General features: G+C 33.5%; 1 protein-coding gene across 1 annotated transcript in view; it reads left to right on the forward strand.

Annotated features, from left to right (window-relative positions):
• The first annotated feature begins 2800 nt into the window (after window positions 1-2800).
• The window catches only part of LOC135226754 (uncharacterized), a 162056-nt gene continuing 150066 nt past the window's right edge, over window positions 2801-14790 (forward strand). Inside the window, exons 1-3 of the mRNA XM_064266464.1 lie at window positions 2801-2934; window positions 9159-9431; window positions 10600-10676. Coding sequence (XP_064122534.1) covers window positions 9252-9431; window positions 10600-10676 — 257 coding nt within the window. The 5' untranslated portion in view covers window positions 2801-2934; window positions 9159-9251. The remainder of the gene's footprint in view (window positions 2935-9158; window positions 9432-10599; window positions 10677-14790) is intronic.

Here is a 14790-nt window from a genome sequence, read left to right on the forward strand (position 1 = left end):
CTGACCGTTTGTGTTGTATTAATCTCTGGGAAAGTGATTTACCTGTAAATCCGATGTAAGATTGGTCACAGTCCTGGCATGGGATCTCATATACCCCAGAGTCTTTGGGAGATGTCTTTTGTTGGACGTTAATCAGGGATTTGGCTAAGGTATTTGGGTAGGTAAATGCAAAAGGGTTGGATTTCCCAAGGGTGTGAGTTACTCTCTTAATCGTCTCCAGGTGGGGAATTTTTATTTTATTGTTGGGTGTGTCTCTGGTCTTGTCTTTAGGGGGTCGGTAGAAAATTACGTTTGCTTTTTGAATTGCTTTCTCAATTATATGGTCAGGATACTTTAAAGATGAAAGTTGCTTGCGAATTAGTTCAAATTCTTTTTCCAGGAAATCTGGGAAACAAATTCGTAAGGTCTTCGGATTAAGGTTGGGCTAGCTAACCACCTATCTTGATAGTAATGTCGTGATAGCTAAAGTAGTGAATATATGAAAGTGAGAACGTTGGTTTTCTGTATATGGTAAATTTGTATTCTGTCGTGTCTCTGATTATTAAAACATCAAGAAAAGAAATTTTGTTGTCTGTTTCCCATTCAACTTTAAAATTGATGCTGGGCACTAATGCGTTTAATTTTGAGAGGCATTCATTAAAATTACCCCACCTATTATCCCAAAATGTTAGGATGTCATCCACGTATCTCATCCACAGCATGTTTTTGGGTTTTATTGCATTTATTACTGTAGTTTCAAAGTATTCCATGTACAGATTGGCTAAAATAGGACTTAAAGGACTACCCATACTACACCCAAATTTTTGCTTGTAGAATGATTCTAATAACGTATTTTCATCTGGGGAATCATTCTACAAGCAAAAATTCGGGTGTAGTATGGGTAGTCCTTTAAGTCCTATTTTAGCCAATCTGTACATGGAATATATAATTATATATTATATAATATTATATATAATAATCTATAATAATAATAGTATATATCTTATCACAACACCGTATAGCTGAGTGGTAGAGCGCTTTACTAAATGTCCTGATTTCTTAGTTCATAGGGTTGCGCCCATGAGCCGACGAAATGGTTACCATCTAAGACATTTCCCTTCGGTTAACATATATGAAAATATATATATATATATAATTATATATATATATATATATATATATATATATATATATATATATATATATATATATATATATATATATATATATATATATATATATATATATATATATGTGTGTGTGTGTGTGTATGTGTGTGTGTGTGTGCGTATATGTACATCATTGAAGGTCAGACAAGGAATACGCTGAGATGATTGTTTATAACAGTTTATTCCAACGTTTCGTAAATCGTATTTACATCTGGGGTTTCTAAAAAAAATAATAATATTGTCAAGTTCGGCATAAAATAGAATAAAGCTGAGTTAAAATTCAAAGGGAAATGTCAAGTTTACAGTTGTCAAAGCAAAAGCTGAAATAACTCGAACCCAGTGCAGTGAAATTCTTTTTTCCTGAAAATAGAAGTACTATAAAAACTTTCTCCCACCTAACTAGAATATCTAAAAGAGGTAGTCGGTCACTCTGCTCGCTCTCAAGAGTAAACTTAATATTATGGTGGCATGAATTGCTAAATTATAAAAATAGCAGAGAAAATCGTAAAAATTGCATTCAGGAAAAGGTATTATATAATGGCCTTAGTAAAATGCTTTAAACAGCTTTCAAAGCTCGCTACGGTTCTTACTGTGCCTAAAATGAAATTCTATGCTAGATTGCCTCCATTCAAGACAAACAATTCATGAAAGAGTTCACCAAGGTCTTGAGCAAACACTTAGAAGCTCTTGATATTAAGACCACTCCTAAAAACCCACTAACTATTGGCTCTTTATTCCGGTTTAAAGGCCGCCTAAGTCCCTGTATGACGTCAAATGTTGTAATTCGGGTCTTAGTCGAAGCTACTAGACGTCTGCTCAAAGTGCGAATCGACTCCTATTAAGGAATCAGTTACCGTTAGGGGACAAGGATTTCCATCCCTGAAGTATCAAACATACGCAACCCTTCTAGAGTATGTAAAACGGTCATTGAAAATGAAAACTTTAGTATTGCTGGTCATATTAACAACCAAACCGATTTATTTATACTTGAAACGCTTCTTGTACCCAAGAAGTAGACACCTTAGGTAATGGTTTATAAAACTTCTCAGGAAAGAATTTAATTGAAGATTTACGCTCCTATCACTCTTAATATCTAATTATTTGTTGACAGTTTTTAGTAAAATTTCATAAATCATTAGCCAAACAAACATTCAAACAAGCAAGCAAACTGAATCACTATGATAACGTCCATAGAGAAGGAATTCAATAGGATTATACACACACACACACACACACACACACACACATATATATATATATATCTATATATATATATATATATATATATATATATATATATATATATATATATATATTATTTCTAATACATATATCTTCATGTTTGCTTTTTTCAAAACGTGCAAGTAATTTTACACCCATTTTCCTGCTGGAACCGTTTGAATAATACCACAAGGAAAGTAAAATCGTTACTTGGAAGGTATGTTGGTAATTAAGATGGTAAGTGGCAACTGAATCTTTTTGTACGTATATAATTACGTCTACATATTTATTAAGTTGTTTTCATAGACTGGTGAGTTGAGAGAGAGAGAGAGAGAGAGAGAGAAGAGAGAGACAGTGGGACACTATTAGTTTCTTCCTCTTTTCCTCATTGTTAAATACTTGCTCTTCCGTTGTTACGTGTTGCAGGAGTCTCAGTGCGGACAGGGCTTCAGACTACACATCATCTTCACTCCGACACGATCAATGGTTCCTGCGACTTCATCGTGATTTCTGTCTACCATCTTCCGTCAAAAGAGGTTTCCAAACAGTTTCCAACGATACGTAGGTGAGAAATAACCATGAACTTTGGCAATCATTCAGCACAAGATGTTGCTTTGTTGTATATTGCTTCCAGCTCAAAACTAGTGAACAGAACTTCCCAATTTTATATCAATTTCAAATGATAAAAGTGGTCTGATGGTTTCTGTGATGCTTCTGACGTCTCCTCAGGAAAGGGGTTTTATGGACAATATGGGCAGGTTGCTCTCACTCGGAGTACGTGAATTTCTCCACCACATTGGATTTCGATGCTTTTTCCTTCGGTGGGCCAATACTGTTCGCCTTCACAAACATTGTCGTCATGTTCGGGCGAAAGAAGATACTCAAGTTTAATTTATGTTTTGTTTTGGGTAGTAGTCAGAACTCCTCTCTATTGTACATAAGTGTGTATATATATATATAAATATATATATATATATATATATATATATATATATATATATATATATATGTGTGTGTGTGTGTGTGTGTGTGTGTGTAGATATATATATATTATATATATATATATATATATATATATATATATATATATATATATATATATATATATATATATATATGGGTAGTCCACTGAACTCCTCTCCATTCTTTTCCACATAAGAGTATATATACAATATTCATATATATATATATATATATTATATATATATATATATATATATATATATATATATATAGATTATATTTATATGTACATAGGGTGCATTAAAATTTGCGAAATGTGCATTCCTTGTAGCCCTATGCCGTTGTAGTGTTTGGTTTCGGGATGAGACACCATTTCAGATTTGATCATTGTAAGTCTGTTGCCCCATGCATTGTTCCATGGGTATTGCATCAGTTCCTTTAATGTTTCAGACAAAAATAGCCATATGACTATATTCAGCAAGTGGTATCTGGCTATTATTCACCTGGCCGCACAGGCCCATTATGTCCTATGGTGAGAGACTAAGTTTCTATTACTTGGTTATGGGTTGCCCTAGACCTAGAGCAAGAGCCATGCCTGCACAAGGCTGGCTTAGTCTTAAAAAAGAACCGAGTCACTCGTCCATGTATAATATGGCAACCGAGCTAAATATCATTCTGTTTAAAGGAAATTATAATTACCATCGTTCTTTCGTATGTTTTATTTCTTTAGGAATTGTGGCATTAATTTTTTCTTGTGACTTGCCCTAATCATTTGATTTTGCTCTGAAGAAGGTTTTACTTTAGCACTCAAATTTGTAGTCCTATAAGTTTTGCGTGTACAGCGTTAAAATCAAAACCATATATTACATTTCGTCAATTTAATTTATCATACCCCAAATATATAAAAATAAATTGGATATTCTCCTATAAATATTTGGCTAGACCTAATGATTCTTGCCTGATCTGTGAAAGGCGGGGAATGCTATAATATGCTGCATGATTTTGTTGTTAAATATTTATGTGGTATTAGATTTTAATATTCAACACCGTGTTCTTTTACTACCCTTATGGAAATATATAATTAATCATTTGTGATAATTGATTCCAATATTGATATCATAAAAACATTTTCTCATACAAATTATTTTATGGAAAAAAAACGAAAAACGATCTGAATGACACATATCGTAAAGTGATGCAATATTATATAAATAATGGCGTAATTGTACCATTACTTCATAAAAACATAACTTGCAATCAATAGTTTTTCTGTACTTGAAGAAAAAAACAGCATCGTCGGTTTTCTTTGACTGGTCATTTTCAACTCTGAAACAAAATGTCCATCATGAATCATCAGCTAAAATTTTAACAACCTTTCTCTCTTGTGCTCATTCGGTTCGTAAGAGAATTAAAGTAGAGACGTCTTGTGGTCGTATGCATGTATTTATGAGCGCATAGTGTTATTTACAATTTATCTCTACTTGTATGTAGAAAGCATGAGAGATGTATGAGACTCACTGACAGAGAGAGAGAGAGAGAGAGAGAGAGAGAGAGAGAGAGAGAGAGAGAGAGAGAGAGAGAGAGAGAAGGAAAATAGTTTCTTCAATCTTTTTCCTCTTGCTGCATTATTTGTCTTTTTTTTCCTCTTATGTGGCAGAACAAAAATAACATCACTCCCAGTGCTTGCATTGCTTACTTAGTTGTCTAGATTTCACTTTTCAGTTCAAACCAATTGTCCAAGTGAATCGACGGTTGTGTGTGTGTGTGTGTGTTTTTATCTTTATTTCTTTTTTGAGTGGGCAGAGAATTACATGAACAGAATTTTTTCTATTAGCCAATGTTTAAGGCATTACCTTCGAAATATGTTTTGCTCTTTTCTATTTTGTAATCTTCATTTGTAAAGAGCAAATGCTGTGAAATTCATACATTAAATGAAGATATCACGGATTTTCATCAAATGAAGTAATTTTCAACATATAGTCTAATATAATTCTGAGGGTAGATTTCATTTGCGTAAAAGTTCCACAGCTGCCGTGGAGAGAGAGAGAGAGAGAGAGAGAGAGAGAGAGTTCGACATTTTAAACCCAAAAAGAAACGCCTATTTGATGTCATCTCTTTTGTTAACAACTTTTCCCAAATCTGGAGGCAATTGCATGACTTCACTGTACAGCAAAGATTGTTCCTCGAAAGAGTCACTAAAATGCACTTGTGCGAACAGAATTGTCACACAACCACATCAAGTATTAACTTCTAAATTACGCTCATTCATCTGTTGAAAGACTTGGATTCCACGCAGTACCAATTTCTGTGATGCATATGTAAAATCGATTGGAGAAAATAGTTTCATATTAAGGATTTTCTTTTAACCTTAGTACAATTTTTATATGTATGTATATGTGCACACATATAATATGTGTATGCAAATTATACACAAAAACATTATATATATATATATATATATATATATATATATATATATATATATATATATATATATATATATATATATAGTATGTATATATATATATGTATATATATATATATATATATATATATATATATATATATATATATATATATATATATATATATATATATATATATATATATCATGGGCGTGAACCACGGAACCAAGAAATCAGGACGTACAGTGAAGCGCTATAAACCACAAGGCTATCACGAGATGTGTAAGTTAACATATTAAGATTCTAACTGTCACGAAAGTTACGAAATAGCTAGTTTTAAGAAGTTAAATAAAGACATCGATTTATAGAAAACCGACCGTTTGAAACATTATCTTGGTAACTGAACAATTCCCACAAATGAGCAGAAAAATGAGACCCTAATTATTCTCCAAAACTCCAACATATTTGTTCCACAATTTAACTGGTCACATAGCATAATCATCGTCTCTTCACTTCGCCAAATACACCATTAAGGCTTATCAAAAGTGGTAATTGGCCTATATAACTCCTATTAACACACATATCACTAACCAAATAATAATAAATCTCATAAACAGAATAGCGATACATTTTATAAATGAGTCCACAAAAACAAACTGATAATTCCCATGTATCAAACATGAAATTCAAAAAATGGGTTCATTAATAAAATAATAATAAATCTCGTAAATAAGCCAGTGCAAGTAAAATGCTAGAAAAGAAAGTTCACGGCATCGGCACATAATAGAGAAGAATCCAAACACTGGAGAGAGAAAAAAAAGAGAGCAGATTCGTGAGGGAAAGTGTCACTTACTGCTTCGTGTCCATACTCAAAGCTTCTTGTGGTTTTCATGCGCCCTTCATCTTCACTCAAATCTTGGGCAGATAGTGTTTCAAAATTTATGTGAAAAAGTTCACATAGGAAGTGAAACATGACGCACAAACGAACAAGCGTTCTCGTACGGCCTCCCCATTTAGATGACGTCACGGTCATGTAACGAGTTCGTCGCGCGAAACAGATTGTGTCATAACACATCATTTATTTCATAATTCCTGATCGACACATAATAGAATTTTCTACAATCTATGTTTTCCCCTGGATCCAAGAAGTACTTAATCCCGGAGGATAGACACCTATTCATCACTGGTTCCGCCCACCGGAACAGACGTATGCACGAACACTTGTGTAGTCATGGTGACCTGAGGCGGCAAATGCCGCTAACGGAGGCATTCTTCTCTCGCCTTGACATCGCTATTTCAAAACGTAATGTCAACAAATACAATAGCTTGCCACATCCGTCTTCTAACAATCTTCCATAGGACAGTAAGAAATACAGTTTAAATATGTATGTACGTATGTATGTGTATATATATATATGTTTATATATATATATATATATATATATATATATATATATATATATATATATATACGTATATATACACGTATATATACACAATTATATCGGTGGGTAGGCGAAGGCAAGAAAGCTAACAAGTTTCTGTGTCATTTTGATTTTTAGTCTCAATCTTTTAACCTTACTAAAGCAAATATGTCTGAATCCCTTCCTTTTAAATGTTTTAGGAAGGTACTACTTATTCTGTTGGCAGTTATTTATCTCCATCATCTAACATTCTTAGGTTATGTCTTAAACAGACAGCATTACCTTTCCCAGCACTATGAATTATCATCTTGCTAGTCCATCTTACACAATATCTACATTCGATGCTCTCGTTTTCTTTCCTTTCTATTTTTTCTCTCGACAATTTGCTTTTGCCGGCAAAGAAAGGTATAGTGGCAGCCTCGCCTCCCAGTCATTCCTCCCCACCTACCCTTCTCTCATGCATATTGAACCATTGTCTCAGGATATCTCAGCAACATCTTACCACCGGAGGTTGCTGAAAGGTATTATTATTATTATTATTATTATTATTATTATTATTATTATTATTATTTTATTTTATTATTATTCATTATTATTTATTTTATTTATTTTATTATTATTATTATTATACCTTCCTCTCGTTTTTTTTTTTACTTTTATGAAAGTTGTTAGTTATGTAATTATGGTTTCTTATAAAACTTACTGACGGGTAACTTTCAGAATAGCTTCTATACGCACTTCTGTCAAGGCCATGGTACTACGTTGTGAACTCCTAGTCTGATAACGTAGATATTAAGGGTAGGCTCCACTTTGGAGGGGTGCCGATCGTAAAAATATTTGCCAAAAATACACTAATCAAGACAGGCTAATGAATTTCTGATAACGTAGATATTAAGAGATTTCAGCTTATCCTCTCGAGGCAATTATTGTCGAAGTTTTGTATCTTTTCTCCTTTGGTTCAGCTGTCCAGAAAAAGGTAGATTTGTTTTCCTGTCTATTTAATGAATCATCTTTTCCCCGATTTAAAAAAAAATATTTATGTGGTAGTAAAACTCCTAATGGTCATCACTCATTAAGCCCTCATTCATTTGTCTAGATTTCTTCATCAGTACACTTTTCCTAACACGTACAAAAATGGTTTATTTCTTAGATTATAAAACTTCCTTCCATAATACATCTTTTCCAAGAAATCTTTCTCTCCCACGGCTAATTCTTACTCTCTACTTTCCCTCTGTGTCACATCACACGACAAGATGACTCCCTCGAATAATTTTAGGAGCAACTGATCCATTTCTATTGTCCAGCCTTTCAGGACCTTCCTTGCTTCACCAGAGATCACACTCATGAACCCACAGAATGACAATAATCCTTTAATATACTGATCATCTCATTTAGTTCGCTTCTAACATTTACATTCAACGTCCATTCAACAATATAACTGTTCATTTGTAACTTCAAGTTTGAGATCGTTTAGCTCGTTATCTTTTAGTTTTGTAAAAAAAAAAAAAAAAAAAAAACTATTGTGCCGCTCTCTGTCCGTCCCCACTTTTTCCTGATGGCACTTGTTCTGTCCGCCTTCAGATCTCAAAAAAGTACTGAGGCTAGAGGCTGCAAATTGGCATGTATAGATCATCCACCCTCCAATCATCAAACGTACCAAATTACATCCCTCTAGCATCGGTAGTTTGTTTTTATTTTATTTAAGATTAAAGTTAGCCATAATCGTGGGTCTGGCAACGATATAGGACAAGCTACCACCGAGCCATGGTTAAAATTTCATGGTCCGCGGCTCATACACCTTTTTACAGAAACCACCGAGAGATAGATCTATTTTTGGTGGCTTTGATTATAGCACGATGTACAGAGAACTCGACTGTGCCGAATAAATTTCGATTAATTTTTCTACTTGTTTATATCTGTATTCACTTCTCTTGACAAAAACATCTGCTCACTATTATCATTATGTATTGAATAAAAGAAGGATCTTATTTTTGCAGGAGACATCACTTGAAGGTGGAAGAATTTAAATCCTGAAGTCACTCCAGAAGACAATCCAACTTTAGTGTCTATCTAAAAGGCCTACTTAGGACATGGTGACCAGTAGCATGAAGAATTTATCAGCCTATTGCTTAGCGGTTACAGCAGTGGGTATATTCTGCCTCCTATTCAAGACACCTCCAAAGAGTCGCCTCTTTTCTGCTGTTTCACCAAAAGTAAAACTGGAAAGAGAATTTCAGTTACATCCTCGCCATTTCACTGTATCTTTTGCGGTATGTTACCAGGGGTTTTCATGAAGAACTGCCAGTATATAGTGTATTATTCTAATTACAATAAACATATTATTTTGGGCAGGAGGGCTATTCTTTTGTCCAATGGAAAACTCATAGAAAATCTGCAAATATGGATTCCACACTCTGTTCAAAGCTTTTCTTATCTGCCAGTGACTCTTTCTCTGATTTCTTTCATGACGACATCAACGCAGTTACAGTCACATAACTTTGCAACTTTCAATTGCTCTCAACCAGTGTCCCTCTACTAGTTATATCCTCATCAGTCACGCAAGTCTGTCAGTCTTGTCGTAAGCTTATAATAAACATCTGTATTCCAATGACATATTTTCTCTTTATGAGACAAAAAAAAATTATATTCACCCGCTTTGTTCCACTTCCATTCTCTTAACACTCTTTCCGTCTGTCATCCTTCTTTCTGAAATAATAAGTGCCATTCTAATGTAATGACCATTGATTTCTACCGTCAAATCAAACTCCTCCGCCTCAGGCAAAGGAACACTCACCGCACGCTCCCTTTTTGTATCATTACACACCGTAATAATACAGACTGTAACCTGTAAACCAATCAGCTCCTGGTAACTTTATGCTCCTCAGCCCAAGCATATGTGGTTGAGCATTTTATTTGAAGAAACGATGAAAAACAACAGCGAAAAGACTTTCTAGATTACCTGGTTTTACCAGGATGTTCCTTTGTAAGATTAAAATAAATTACTAGAAATATTATTTAGGCATTTATATTAAAAAATTAAAGATGCTTGTTTGTAACAAATAACGACATAATACTAAATAGAAATGCAATAGAAAAATTAACATATAAAAGCTTATCTTTGCGCTCAATAATGGAAATAAACCTTCTTTGATTAAAAAGTATGGATTTAATTTCTGCCAAACAATCTATGGTATATACCAAGAAACTGAGGTGCAACCAATGGCATTCCTTCCCAACATTCTCTCTCTCTCTCTCTCTCTCTCTCTCTCTCTCTCTCTCTCTCTCTCTCTCTCTTTATGTCTCACAAGCACACACAAACGCACACATATTCCGGAGATATTCAAATTTGCTCTAATACTTAATACTTAATAAAGGAAGGGAATACCAAATGAAAGCGAATATAAGCTTTTGATTCAGTATAGCAATCATCTTCTCCAGGTCTCCTCTCCTAATTGCTGGTCCATGTTCAACGTTGGAGCTCAGAGACTTTCGTCAGGAAAAAAAATGCCAAGCAGGTAAGGAGAAATCTCCATCAGCCTTTTGGTTTCCTTCTTCATAGTAGATGTGGCCAATATATATATATATATATATATATATATATATATATATATATATATATATAATATATATATATATATGTATGGTATATATATATATATATATATATATATATATATATATTATATATATATATATACATATTTTATATACTATTTTTATATATATATATATTATATATATATATATATATACTTGATATAATATATATATATATATATATATATATATATATATATATATATATATATATATATATATAAATATATATATATATATATATATATATATAAATATATGTATATATTGCCGAGCATATTCGACCATTCGGCACTGGTTTAATTCAGAAAATAAAACAAGCAACAACCCTTTTACCTTTAGTTGCTGGCTCACTATACAAACAGTATCAAGCTAAGATATAAGCTGGGCTAATGAATCCTCGTAGATACAAAAATATACTTTTTATTTCCCAAACTAGCTGAACAGGATATGGAACAAAGTGATTAAATGACGTAATATTAGTAACTAAGTCTGACCCATAAAAAGACTGTAAACTGTCATTCTACTCTCCTGAATTAGATTAAGTAATCACCTCTAAAACCCACAAACTATTAGTTTCAACATTTAAATAGTCAAGTCTTTTAGAGAATCCCATTCTCTTGTATAATGCTACGAACCCATCTGTAACAAAGAGACATCTATCATATTCCCCAACACATAAATAAATGTTAAGTAAATATATGTACAATACACTTCTCTCTTTTCAAAAGGCAACTTTTCCTAAGTCCTTTTAAATGTGCCATACCTTTTGCGATGGGCTTTCCTGAACTCGAGACCTTCAAAACCGTCCTTTGTCTTATCACTATCACAAAGAGTGTCACGTTTTCTCTCCGATCTCAGGCGGTTGGACCCATCATTACACGCACAAACACATGCAACGACTTAAAAATGACATAGCAACCGCAACCTTCACTCAGGCTGTAAGGAACACCAGCCTCACATTGCTTGATCATCAATTCAAACAGTTCTTTCATTTCAGCAGCCTTCAAGGAATCCAGTGCTTGTCGCTAGGCCCTCTCTTGTCTCTAAGCGAAGAAAGCTGAGGTCTAACAATTCCCCGATATATTTGCTTTTCCTTTTAATATATATGTATATATACACACACACACACAACACACATATATATATATATATATATATATATATATATATATATATATATATATATATATATAAGTCTATAAACATTACGTGATTCATATACATATATCGAACTACAAATGTCCTTTAATATCTAATTCGCTGTACCTCGGAATTAATATATTTTCATATATACTTAACCGAGGGGGAATTTATTAAGTGATAATAGAATTAGCGATCGACAGGCGCGAACCAGCGACCTCTCAATTCTAGGACTGGCAGTGAAGCCTTAAACCACCCGACACCGCAAGAGATATAAGTTCATGCCGCCTCCAACCTGAAATTACCTTTCGGCGCGCAGGTATTTTTTTGTTTGGAGGACTGCATCAAACCCATCTCGTTCTCAGTGGCGTAGTAGTGCTTTTGCCCGCACGTAGTCATTATATAAGTCTATCACATTACCGGATTCATATATATATATCGAACTACAAATGTCCTTTAATATCTAATTCGCTGTACCTCGGAATTAATATATTTTCATATATGCTTAACCGAGGGGGAATTTATTAAGCGATAATAGAATTGGCGATCGACAGGCGCGAACCAGCGACCTCTCAATTCTAGGACTGGCAGTGAAGCCTTAAACCACCCCGACACCGCAAGAGAGATAAGTTCATGCCGCCTCCCACCTGAAATACCTTTCGCGCGCAGGTATTTTTTGTTTTGGAGACTGCATCAACCCATCTCGTTCTCAGTGGCGTGGTAGTGCTTTTGCCCGCACGTAGTCATTATATAAGTCTATCACATTACCGTGATTCATATATATATACAGGGGATACCATGATACATTAGTAGAAGGCCATAGTTTATTATAAAAAAAACGTTTCAAACAAAAATCCCGGTGCATAATCAGTCTGTGAACAATAAAAGTAATTGCATCATAAAAAGGAATTCACAATATTACAAGCTTATTAAAAACATATGGTTTAAAAAGATAGCAGAAGTTAAAAGTTAAAAATTTTTAAACACTGTAAGACGAGAGAGAGAACCAAGACACCGTTTATTCAAGGCTGAAGGCGAAGAATGAATGGCAAACCCTGACGTCCCAAAGAAAAAGTCAGTTATGCCAAATAGAGAGGTGAAGCCGTGGTGTTATTGTTCAAAGAGGGAACTAGCCTTTTAATAAGTAATGCCTCCAGAGTAGTTAGATGATCTGGGTCTTTTGTATATCCAATAATAGAGAAATGCGGTTTTAAGACCTCTATTTTGCATATAGCAGCATGATTTTGTTAGAAAACTCCGGTTGTTTAAGTGTCTGGCCTGTACGAAAACTGAAACCCATGTGGCTGCAATATCTCGCTTGCAATAGCCTACGAGTAGATCCGGTGTAGGAGCCCGGACATCCAGGGCATGTGAATTTATATACAACATCAAATCTCATGAAGAACTGCAAGCGATTTACAGCTGAAAAAAATGAACCTATCCTCCATGGCTTATTAGATATAAGTTTAAACTGAAGACAAGGAATTTCTTGTTCAATGATCTGTGTAAGTCTACGTGAGAATTTAGTATCAAGCTCAAAAGGGATGGAAGCAAAGGGTAGTTTCTTAGAAACATCAAAGTTTGTAAAGGTGGTTGGAGAAATTCGATTATAAGTTTATTTATAATTCTTTTTTTTTTTTCTTTAAGTTTTTATTCAATAAATTATTTACAAAACATTACAATAAATCCAGAACTACATATATTTCCATCTAAAATACATTGCATTTAATGTTACAAAAATTCTTTGTGAAATATTTTAACAATTTCTCTTTCAAAATGGCCTTGATATCTCTCTGGTTTTTTATAATCGAAGCTTTTATTCTATTTATAATCAAACGTTCAGGCACATTCTTGTCTTTGAACAACCATATATTTACAATATAACTTGACAAAATTAAAGTTGCAGTGTTCCTTTGTTTCCTCGATGACTCTGGGAAATCAAAATACATAATTCTAATGAAATTGCAGTGAATAAAATTACAAAATAGCTTCAAAACTCCTTTTAACCATATTATTACATTTGTAATTCTCTTGCAGAAATATACCATATGAATATTTGATTCCTCAGCATCACAAAACTGGCAATGAGAATCTTGAATTATTTTCATTTCTTTTAACCTTTTTTTATTGGGTAATATTTCGTGAATATATTTATATATTATTTCCCTATCAGCAGCAGAAAGAAATTTCATGTTGATGTTTTCCCAAATCAGAGGCCAATTATAAAGGGGGTATCTACTCTCAACAGTTGGCTGTACCTTTGGCAATAAAGTTCCACATATATAGTTCTCGATTTAAGAAAAGGAAATTCTGAAAATGTTTTACATTTCCTAACTGTTACTAAGACCTCAGAATACATAGGTGCCATTATCACATGAATTGTCTCTTTGTGTTGAATTTTCCGGTAAACAAGCCCTTCATATGTGAATTGTTATAATAATTTGACATAAAATTGTATTTTTCTCCTCACAGTGTAACTTTAAGAAAGAGGCAGCTAGAATACTTTGTGTCTTCCATAAAAGACTTAACATTCCTATCCTCCTTCAATCTTGACTTTGTTAAAGTGTCTCTTTTAATGAATTCACTTTTTTTTTTCCCCCAAATGTAAAAGAAAATTTCTTTACTTATTAGTTTTGCATATTTGACAGGCAAAGGGTAAATATGGGAAACATACCATGTCTTTGAAAAAATCAAGGTATTGACAATAACAGCTTTTGATTGAAATGTAAGTCTTCTGTTGTGAAAGCTCGCCAAAGTATTCTTAATTTTACATAATATATTTGTCCACGATGAGTTAACAGCCATTTCGTAATTATCAGAAAATAAAATTCCCAAAGTTGTAAAAGAACCTGTATATCCTTGAAGCCATGATGAAGGCCAAACAGACCT

The sequence above is a fragment of the Macrobrachium nipponense genome, chromosome 15 (genome assembly GCF_015104395.2).
Source record: "Macrobrachium nipponense isolate FS-2020 chromosome 15, ASM1510439v2, whole genome shotgun sequence".
In the NCBI taxonomy this organism is placed as follows: domain Eukaryota; kingdom Metazoa; phylum Arthropoda; class Malacostraca; order Decapoda; family Palaemonidae; genus Macrobrachium; species Macrobrachium nipponense.